This window comes from Salmo trutta, chromosome 19, assembly GCF_901001165.1.
Source record: "Salmo trutta chromosome 19, fSalTru1.1, whole genome shotgun sequence".
NCBI lineage: Eukaryota > Metazoa > Chordata > Actinopteri > Salmoniformes > Salmonidae > Salmo > Salmo trutta.
This window is the reverse complement of record NC_042975.1, coordinates 47,997,407-48,009,091: the sequence shown is the minus strand read 5'-3', so window position 1 is coordinate 48,009,091 and position 11,685 is coordinate 47,997,407. Positions and strand designations below refer to the sequence as shown.

Here is an 11,685-nt window from a genome sequence, read left to right as displayed (position 1 = left end):
GCCAGAGGTAGCCTGACTGCCATTAGGTACCGAGATGAGATCCTCAGACCCCTTGTGAGACCATATGCTGGTGCGGTTGGCCCTGGGTTCCTCCTAATGCAAGACGATGCTAGACCTCATGTGGCTGGAGTGTGTCAGCAGTTCCTGCAAGAGGAAGGCAATGATGCTATGGACTGGCCCGCCCGTTCCCCAGACCTGAATCCAATTGAGCACATCTGGGACATCATGTCTCGCTCCATCCACCAACGCCACGTTGCACCACAGACTGTCCAGGAGTTGGCGGATGCTTTAGTCCAGGTCTGGGAGGAGATCCCTCAGGAGACCATCCGCCACCTCATCAGGAGCATGCCCAGGCGTTGTAGGGAGGTCATACAGGCACGTGGAGGCCACACACACCACTGAGCCTCATTTTGACTTGTTTTAAGGACATTAAATCAAAGTTGGATCAGCCTGTAGTGTGGTTTTCCACTTTCATTTTGAGTGTGACTCCAAATCCAGACCTCCATGGGTTGATAAATTGGATTTCCATTGATTATTTTTGTGTGATTTTGTTGTCAGCACATTCAACTATGTAAAGAAAAAAGTATTTAATAAGATTATGTGGATGTGTTATTTTAGTGTTCCCTTTATTTTTTTGAGCAGTGTATATTTATATTACATTGTTAAGGATTTTCTTCCTCAAAACATGGCTATACACTAATAGGATTCTGATAGAGGTGATACAAAATCTTACAGCATTACGAGAATCCTACAGGATCTGTTAGGATTAGCCTACTTTCGATGTCCATGAAAGAAAGCAGTCCAATAGGACTCCAATAGCTTTCTGATAGAGCATCCACAATCATTTTTTGTTGTTGTAGGATATTATGTTGCAACAAGATTAAAGTACCTTTTCAATGGTAAGCATTTTATTTTGTAAGTGGATCATTCCATGTCATTTCAGCAAGCCATCTCAGATTGTTCTGAAATTGTTTCTGCAGTTAGAAACAAGACAAGATAAGCTTTCCACAAGTCATTTATTTTAATTTATAGGATTCACAACTTAACACAACTTAACACAACTTAACCATGATCGTATTAATTGGATTCATTCCGACATTTCAAAAGATAAATGTGTACCACACAATGAGTGATACAATCTAAGTATTAACCATTACACTAGCAATGAGACCCTTTTTTCAAAATAAAGCAAGAGGGACATTTTCCTAGATGTAGATCAGACAAATGTTATTTGCGGCTAATTAGGATCCCCAATTAGCCGCTTCCAAGGCAGTGGCTACTCTTCCTGGGGTTGAAACGAAAATCAAATAATATACATAATACAATACATATAAAAATGTCTGTCTCTCCACAATCTGCGTCTAGAGTAATTTGCCATTAAAGTTGTTGGGTTTACGTCCCATCCTACATCCTGATATTACCAGGTTCGGACTACTAGATGGTGCTGTTCATGCTATTAAGGGAATATTTTTTTAAGAACCCCCACCGAATCATCTATAAGTACCATCATTGAGTTAGACAGTAAAAATGCGAATGTACCGTAGGTACAATTCACTTACGTTGGATTTGTGTCACAAATGCTAAAAAGTTAGCATTTGAAACAGTGGCTAGGTAGACAAAACCAACGCATGGGTTGCTGTCATACCAGAGGGGTATCCTATGAAGCGAGTTAGATCTACTCAGGGTTTCCTAAAGCTAACCAGCTTCAGATAGCTTCACATTCCAGGTCAAGATTCATCCATATATTGCTCATCCTCCTGCGCTAACTCTAGCAGGCTAGTAACTACGCATGTTTGTCGCACATCGTTAGTCGAACGCCGAACTCTTCATTTGAGACAATCCTGAAACAGCAATCCACGGGCAAGTCAGTGCCACTATTTCCATTGCGCCGAAATCAAAATGAAATAAAAGTTATCTTGAAAATTCAGCAGGCTATGGTGTGAAATAGGCTTTCAGAAGTGCCATCTTTATTTTATTACTTATCGTTAACGCCGTCTTTGGTGTGCTTATCAATTAACAACCACAAGCACCATTTCCCCCCCACTCCTATCGACACAATAATGTTATTAAGTCATACGAAAGTGTTACTGTGTGTGAAGTTTCAAATGCATTCTGTCATTACTAAATGTGTAATGTGATATATTTTAACATGACTATTTTTGTTTTTACAAAAAAAACATTTGTTGAATAAAATATTTAATCAGTCGTCTTTCTAAAATGAAGGGGATTATGATGCAATCGTTGCAAGAGGGAGGGATTCTGATTTAATTGGTCTTCAACCCGTTGGCTTAGTCATTTCATTCAGGGTAAGTGGAGTTAGCTGTGAGTTAGCCTGCCTTTAAACAGGTTAACATTCACAAGGCCGCAGGGCCGGACAGATTACCAGGATGTGTACTCAGAGCATGCGCTGACCAGCTGACTAAAGTAACCTGCCTAAATGACTGTCACCCATAGCACTCACATCTGTAGCCATGCAATTCTTTGAAAGGCTGGTCATGGCTCACATCAACATCATCATCCCAGACACCCTGGACCCACTCCAATTTGTATACCACCCCAACAAATCCACAGATGATGCAATCTCTATTGCACTCCACACTGCCCTTTCCCACCTGGACAAAAGGAACACCTATGTGAGAATGTTGTTCATTGACTACAGCTCCGCGTTTAACACCATAGTGCCCTCCAAGCTCACCACTAAGCTAAGGATCCTCAAAAACGTCCCTCTGCAACTGGATCCTGGACTTCCTGACAGGAGGTAGGCAACAACACATCCTCCATGCTGACCCTCAACACGGGGTCCCTCAGGTGTCCGCTCCTGTACTCACTGTTCACACACGACTGTGTGGCCGCACACAACTGCAACACCATCATTAAGTTTGCGAGGACACAACAGTGGTAGGACTGATCACCGACGACGATGAGACAGCCTACAGGGAGGAGGTCAGAGACCTGGCAGTGTGGTGCCAGGACAACAACCTCTCCTTCAATGGGATCAAGACAAAGGAGCTGATTGTGGACTACAGGAAACAAAAGGGCCAAGCACGCCCACATCCACATCGACGGGGCTGTAGTGGATCAGGTTGAGAGCTTCAAATTCCTCGGTGTCCACATCACTAGGGTGTTATCATGGTCCACACACACCAACACAGTCATGAAGAGGGTACGACAGTACATCACTGGGGGCCAAGCTCCCTGCCATCCAGGACATCTATACCAGGCGGTGTCAGAGGAAGGCTCTAAAAATGGTCAAAGACTCTCTGACACCATACGGCAAAGCAGTACCAACGCATCAAGTCTGGAACCATCAGGACCCTGAACAGCTACTACCCCCAAGCCATAAGACTGCTAAATAGTTAGTCTGGGTAGCTATTTGGTTAGCTATTTAACTATCTGCATTCACCCTTTTTGATAACTCTTTTGACTCATCACATATGCTGCTGGTCCTGTTGCCTAGTCACTTTATCCCTACCTACAGTATATGTACATATCTACCTCAATTACCTCTTACCCCTGCACATCGACAAGGTACTGGTACACCGTGTACAGTTGAAGTCGGAAGTTTACATACACCTTAGCCAAATACACTTAAACTCAGTTTTTCACAATTACTGACATTTAATCCTAGTAAAAATTCCCTGTCTTAGGTCAGTTAGGATCACCACTTTATTTTATGAATGTGAAATGTCAGAATAATAGTAGAGAGAATGATTTATTTCAGCTTTTATTTCTTTCATCACATTCCCAATGGGTCAGAAGTTTACTTACACTCAATTAGTATTTGGTCGCATTGCCTTTAAATTGTTTAACTTGGGTCAAACGTTTTGGGTAGCCTTCCACAAGCTTCCCACAATAAGTTGGGTGAATTTTGGCCCATTCCTCCTGACAGAGCTGGTGTAACTGAGTCAGGTTTGTAGGCCTCCTTGCTCACATGCTTTTTCAGTTCTGCCCACGCATTTTCTATAGGATTGAGGTCAGGGCTTTGTGATGGCCACTCCAATACCTTGACTTTGTTGTCCTTAAGCCATTTTGCCACAACTTTGGAAGTATGCTTGGGGTCATTGTCCATTTGGAAGACCCATTTGCAACCAAGCTTTAACTTCCTGACTGATGTCTTGAGATGTTGATTCAATATATCCACATAATTTTCCTTCACATGATGCCATCTATTTTGTGAATTGCAGCAGTCCCTCCTGCAGCAAAGCACCCCCACAACATGATGCTGCCACCCCCGTGCTTAATGGTTGGGATGGTGTTCTTCGGCTTGCAAGCCTCCCCCTTTTTCCTCCAAACATAACAATGGTCATTATGGTCAAACAGTTCTATTTTTGTTTCATCAGACCAGAGGACATTTCTCAAAAAGTACGACCTTTGTCCCCATGTGCAGTTGCAAATCGTAGTCTGGCTTTTTTATGCCGGTTTTGGAGCAGTGGCTTCTTCCTTGCTGAGCGGCCTTTCAGGTTGTCGATATAGGACTTTTTTTTACTGTGGATATTGATACTTTTGTACCTGTTTCCTCCAGCATCTTCACAAGGTCCTTTGCTGTTGTTCTGGGATTGATTTGCACTTTTCGCACCAAAGTACGTTCATCTCTAGGAGACAGAACACGTCTCCTTCCTGAGCGGTATGACGACTGCGTGGTCCCATGGTGTTTATACTTGTGTACTATTGTTTGTACAGATGAATGTGGTACCTTCAGGCGTTTGGAAATTGCTCCCAAGGATGAACCAGACTTGTGGAGGTCTACAGTTTTTTTTCTGAGGTCTTGGCTGATTTCTTTTGATTTTCCCATGATGTCAAGCCAATAGGCAGTGAATTTGAAGGTAGGCCTTGAAATACATCCACAGGTACACCTCCAATTGACTCAAATGATGTCAATAAGCCTATCAGAAGCTTCTAAAGCCATGACATCATTTTCTGGAATTTTCCAAGCTGTTTAAAGGCACAGTCAACTTAGTGTATGTAAACTTCTGACCCACTGGAATTGTGATACAGTGAATTATAAGTGAAATAATCTGTCTGTAAACAATTGTTGGAAAAATTACTTGTGTCATGCGTAAGTAGATGTCCTAACCGACTTGCCAAAACTATAGTTTGTTAACAAGAAATGTGTGGAGTGGTTGAAAAACAAGTTTTAATGACTCCAACCTAAGTGTATGTAAACTTCCCGACTTCAACTGTTTTTAGTCAAGTTATAGTTAGTTACTCATTGTGTATTTATTTACTAATTGTGTAACTATATAAAACATTTTCCTTAAAGTATTTTTTTAGAGTGTACTAATGTTACTGTCCCCACAACAACACAAATATACTTAAATAGATGTCATTTTGTCCTTGAAACCTTTAATTCAATTCCTTCCTATGGAGGACTGCTCCTACTGGGTAGTGCCAATATGGCCGACCAGTGGCTTCATATCCTCTCAACGGCTAATGCATAGCATCAGCAATCCAGGGTTTATATGCAGTACATCATTGGCACTCGACTCAAAGGGCCAAGCTTTCATAAACAGGAACCAAATTCAAATTTCAGCTCGCCATTGTAATTTCTAAGCAAAATATATTTATCTGTGAACGAGATCATTGCTTGAATACAGGTGCTGTCAATGTCCATGGGGAGATGACAGCATTGTCTGTGATAAATCTTACATTCTGTTAGCTGTGCAAAACTATATAATGGTTCATAAGGACATTGCAGTTGTACATTTTAGAAATATTCCCAATAGTTTCCATGTCCTATGTTTTGTCCTGATGCTTTCACACTGCCACTAAAGCTCAGACGGGGTAAACAGCAGGACAGTTAGATATTGGAAAATACACATAATTAGTGAGGCAGAACTTCATCAGCCTGAGCTGGCATCGTTCCTAGGAAGAGATCGGGAGCTGACAGCTCTGCAAATACTATACAACTTAGAGTTATACTGACATACCCACCTCTGCTCCTCATTTGGGTACACAATCATTGTTTTTTTGTGACACAGACTAGAATTTACAACAGCCATTTTTAATCTTTATCAAGAGTGGAAATAACCTTGTGGTTGAAGAACCACTATTCAGCGGTCTGGTACTTCAAACACACGGGTGACGAAAGTCAGGCAGCAACTGTCAATATTTGTTGTGTTGCCCAAGTTTGGACAACATTTGTCTTCAATTACTAAAAATGTATGAACAATTACATTTGAATCAGCAAAATATATAGACCAATAGATTTAATAATAACAGTTAGGTTTTAACTCAAGCCACCCAACTTTAAAAAAAAAAAAACTTGAAGAGGAATTTTATACAGACTCACAGAGAGACGGCGAAAGAGAGAGTGAGAGAGAGAGAGAGAGAGAGAGAGAGAAAGCGAAAGATAGAGAGAGATTCGCTTACCCAGGTGGTCATGTGCAAATAGTCTCCTGTACTTTGGAGTTTAGAGTCAGTTTGTCCATTCCTTTTTGGTCTTTTCTGTTTGGTGGGACATCAATAGGAATAACTACCTAGAGCAACAAGATGACAAGGATTTGTTTATTTGTCATAACTGCTGTATTCATGGTGGAAAACGAGTTCACTTCTGGAGGTAGGCTTCACACATTTAACAACAACAAAAAGATAGCAACAAACAGTAAGTCGCTCTGGATAAGAGCGTCTGCTAAATGACTTAAATGTAAATGTAAATGTATCCTATGTTTTTCATAAGTGCTTCTTTATCATTCTCTGTGACAGTATAGAAATACCGTACAAATGTGATGTTTGATTCACATATTATTTGTCTCAACAGTTTCTGTTATATCTGCTTCACATAAACCCAAACCAGGACTTTACTCTGATTTCAGTAAACTGGCCTCACTTCTTCCCTGATACCTCATGCCTGTAGTGGGCACAGGGGCATGTTCCCCCTCAGCTTTGTCCTGTTTAAAATATATAACTATTATCATTTTAAGCACATTTTTTGTTGTTGTTGTTTCTCTGTAATACCTAGCCATCTAGCAATTTTATGAAGTTGGTTTTAGCTAGCCCAGATAGGTTCTCAATCACCCATCCTCATAACTAGCTACCAAGAAGCCATTGCAGGCTATCAATCAAGTTAGAGTAGATTACTTGTCTAACTATCTTAGCTGGCATGCCTGCTGGCAAGGTTGGTAGACTTTAGAAAAGAAACACAATAGCTAAATGGATAAGACTCACATTCCTTTCAATCTTTTACACAGACGTTAGCAGAGATGAAGGGAATCACACACTACAATGACCTAAAGTATGTGGACACCTGCTCGTCGAACAGCTCATTCCAAAATCATGGGCATTAATATGGAATTGGTTCCCCTTTGCTCCCTTAACAGCCTCCACTCTTCTGGGAAGGCTTTCCACTAGATGTTGGAACATTGCTGCGGGGACTTGCTTCCATTCAGCCACACACTGCTCGCTTAACCCGGAAGCCAGCTGCACCAATGTGTCGGAGTAAACACCGTACAGCTGGCATGCACCCGGCCGCCACAAGGAGTCACTAGAGCGCGATGGGACAAGGGCAACGGCCGGCCGAACCCTCCCCTAACCCGGGCGATGCTGGGCCAATTGTGAGCCGCCTCATGGACCTCCCGGTCACGGCCGGCTGTGACACAGCCTGGGATCAAACCGGGGTCTGTAGTGACGCCTCTAGCACTGCGATGCAGTGCCTCAGACCGCTGCGCCACTCGGGAGGCCTCGACAAACCATTTCTGTATGGACCTCACTTTGTACACAAGTGCATTGTCATGCTGAAACAGGAAAATGCCTTCCCCAAACTGTTGCCACAAAGTTGGAAGCACAGAATCATATAGAATTTCATTGTATGCTGTAGCGTTAAGATTTCCCTTCACTGGAATTAAGGGGCCTAGCCCGAACCATGAAAAACAGCCCCAGACCATTATTCCTCCTCCACCAAACTTTACAGTTGGCACTATGCATTCGGGCAGGTAGCATTCTCCTTGCATCCGCCAAACCCAGATTCATCCGTCGGACTGCCAGATGGTGAAGCGTGATTCATCACTCCAGAGAACGCGTTTCCACTGCTCCGGAGTCCAATGGTGTCAAGCTTTACACCAGTCCAGCCGACGCGTGACATTGCGCATGGTAATCTTAGGCTTGTGTGTGGCTGCTCAGCCATAGAAACCCATTTCATGAAGCTCCCGACAAACAGTTATTGTGCTGATGTTGCTTCCAGAGGCAGTTTGGAACTCAGTAATGAGTGTTGCAACTGAGGACAGACACATTTTTACGTGCTACGCACTTCAGCACTGCACGGTCCCATTCTGTGAGCTTGTGTGGCATACCACTTTGCGGCTGAGCCGTTGTTGCTCCTAGACGTTTCCACTTCACAATAACAGCACTTACAGTTTGACCGGGGCAGCTCTAGCAGGGCAGACATTTGACGAACTGATTTGTTGGAAAGGTGGCACCCTATGATGGTGCCACGTTGAAAGTCACTGAGCTCTTCAGTAAGGCCGTTCTACTGCCAATGTTTCTCTATGGAGATTGCATGGCGGTGTGCTCGATTTTTATGTCCACATACGTTTGTATATATAGTGTATTTAGTTTCTTTAAAAAAATAACCACCAGTCGGGAGGATACAGACAGCTCAAGAGGTATGCTTAGACATGCAGAAAAATAAGCATATTTTTAAAAATAGAATTAAGCATAATGATTATGGCTCTAGATTGCAGGAAATAAGCTGTTTAAAGTGTTTGAAAAATGCAAAATTCTTCAGCTTCCTGATGGGGGCCCTAGCCCCCCTCCACACTCCCCCCTAGTCATCCTCACATACTTTGTGCCCCCTCCGATTTTTGGTGTGCATGACACCCCTGCTTCTTCCAGTTCAGTTTTCAGTCAGTCAAATGCAGTGGCACATTGTATACATTTCAGGGTACAGATACAGGATGAGAGCATAAGGGTGAGGATGAGAAGAGTCAGAGGAAGGGATGTTTTCTCTGTCAATGATGCTATTTTCTTCTTCATGGTAAATGACATATGCTTCACCAACCTGAACCTATAAGGGGAATTCATTTAGTGACCCCCCCATCTCTGTCCTCGTTTCCTCCCCAGCCTCAGTCTTTCTGTCCAGGCAGTCTGCAGACACCCTCCTGAGGAGGCAGAAGCGCTACAACACGGGGGCCTTCGAGGAGATGAAGAAGGACAACCTGGAGAGGGAGTGTATCGAGGAGCGCTGCAATCTGGAGGAGGCGAGGGAAGTGTTTGAGAACGAGGAGAAAACAGTAGGTAGCTTCCCCTACAACCCCACATGAAGTCCATCTGCCCATTAGGCTCTGCCATGTCAAGTGACAGACAGCATCAATAATGGTGTTTGTTTTTTTTTTTATTTAGATGCAATTCTGGGCGAATTACCTTGGTAAGCGTTAATGCTAAAAATATAAATAAATCGATATTCTATAGAGATAGTAGTGTTGTACTATCAGCTGATTGGTATAATCTATCTCATCTACCTGTAGTCAAGTGTTTGTCTGTGTGCCCCTACAGACGGGGACCAGTGTGAGTCCAACCCGTGCCAGAACGGGGGGAAGTGTAAAGATGCCATGAGTGCTTATGTATGCTGGTGTCTACCTGAATTCAATGGGAAAAACTGTGAGATAGGTGAGCAATGTGGTCCCTGTATTCTGTTTAAAATCAAATCAAACGCAGTAACATAGACTACCTTTTCATCCACTTGGCATTCGATTGGATTTGCTGATATCCCTGCTTTAACCTGAACATTTCATTGCATATGTTTACCTTATAGTAGCTTACATGTTAACCTCGTTAATTCCCCCCCCCCCCCCCGTATTGTTCAAGATCAACTAGTCTCCTAATCCTCTGTTCTCATGGATTCTCCCTACTCAGAGATGGCTAAGCAGTGTGACATTAACAACGGTGGCTGCTCCCACTTCTGTGTGCTGAACGCCCAGCATGCAGTGTGCGACTGTGCCACAGGGTATAAACTGGCTCCGGACAAGACCACCTGTGAACCAGAAGGTACTGATTAATCCTGCATATAAATCCGTGCACTATGTTCCCTTTGCGTTGATTTAAATCATCTATTCATCTATTTTCAACCGGTCTCATCCATGTTTGTTTGCCAGGACCGTTCCCCTGTGGTCATCTTGGCAAGGCTATAAGCGCAACGCTGTCCTCTCGGTCGATCATCACAGCCGTAAATGTTGATCAGACTCGGCACTCCTACGACAACGCCCTCAACAGCACTGAGGCCTCTGTGAACAACACCTTAGATTCTCTTGCGGTCAATGCCACCACCCCCGCCACCACAAACGCCCACCGGATCAGCAGCACCAGTAGCAGCCACTCTTCCTCAGTGCTGGGGGACTTGCCCTCCTGGGCCTTCTTCCCAACACTGCCCACCATCCAGGAAGTGACATCCAGCGACCAGCGCATCGTTGGGGGAAATACAGTGAAACCTGGGGAGATCCCCTGGCAGGTAGGACCGTCGTGTGTGTGTGTGTGTGTGTGTGTGTGTGTGTGTGTGTGTGTGTGTGTGTGTGTGTAACTAAGCCCCTCCAGTCAATGTGTTTAGACTGCGGTTGTCTGTGCTAACCTCTGGGACACTGCCAGGTGTCCCTGATGAGCAAGCTGACCGGGCAGAGCTTCTGTGGTGGCACCCTCCTCGGTGAGATGTGGGTCATCACCGCTGCCCACTGCTTGAACGAGGGCAAGATTGGATCCTTCTTCGTCAGAGTGGGTGAGTCAAACCAAGTAGGAGTGACTGCCTATTTCGTATGTGTGCTTCATTCGTTCAAAATAATGTTCATCTGATCCCAATGTCTCTCTCCAGGGGAGCACAACATGCAGGTCAAAGAGGGGACGGAGCATGACCACGCAGTGGCTGAGCATCACATACACCCGAGATACGACGCCAAGATAAGTCAGTACAACCACGACATAGCCCTGCTCAAGCTCCGCACGCCCGCCCTCCTCTCTGACTACAGCCTCCCCATCTGCCTGGGGCCCAAGGACTTCACTGAGACGCTGCTGAGGGAGGCCTCTAGCTCAGTGGTCAGCGGCTGGGGCAGGATGCGCTTCCAGGGCCCCGAGTCCTCCATACTGCAGAAGGTGGAGGTGCCCTACGTGGACCGGACCGAGTGCAAGGGCAGCAGCGCAGAGCGAGTGTCCCGCTTCATGTTTTGTGCCGGTTACCGCAGCGAGCAGAAGGATTCATGCCAGGGGGACAGTGGCGGTCCCCATGCCACCCAGTACCGGGACACTTGGTTTCTCACAGGCATCGTGAGTTGGGGGGAGGAGTGCGCCAAGGAAGGGAAGTATGGCATCTACACCCGTGTGTCACGCTACTTCCCGTGGATCTCCAATGTCACTGGGCTTAGAAGCATTGGTTCCAATTCTGAGCCTGATGTCTGACAGGTCCAACCCCCCCCCCTGCCCTTACGTTACTTAACGTTTTGGATTATTACAATTGTGTAATGTTTAACTGAGCTGATTTACTCTTTTGTTGATTTATTAAAAGGGATCCTGGAAATGATGTCTCTGGATGTCTTGTGTAAGTTCTTCAAAATATTCAGGCAGATTCAAAAACATTAGGGACTGACCCAGAGGCCTACGCCTCGTACAGTAGTATCAGTCAACATTTACAAAATGCACATCCACACCCATAAAGGTTAAAAAAAAATTAAAAGGTTGAGACGGTCAAGAAACATTTACGAAAACGTAAAT

The 11,685-nt window shown here is 44.4% G+C and overlaps 1 protein-coding gene across 1 annotated transcript; it reads left to right on the top strand.

Moving 5' to 3' along the window:
- Positions 1-6,396: 6,396 nt before the first annotated feature.
- On the top strand, positions 6,397-11,496 carry f9b (coagulation factor IXb). Its single transcript, XM_029701508.1, has 8 exons — positions 6,397-6,556; positions 9,055-9,224; positions 9,334-9,358; positions 9,487-9,600; positions 9,847-9,978; positions 10,086-10,438; positions 10,573-10,699; positions 10,793-11,496. The coding sequence occupies exons 1-8, from the start codon at positions 6,490-6,492 to the stop codon at positions 11,371-11,373; spliced, it is 1,569 nt and encodes a 522-aa protein (XP_029557368.1). The 5' UTR covers positions 6,397-6,489; the 3' UTR covers positions 11,374-11,496.
- Positions 11,497-11,685: the final 189 nt, after the last annotated feature.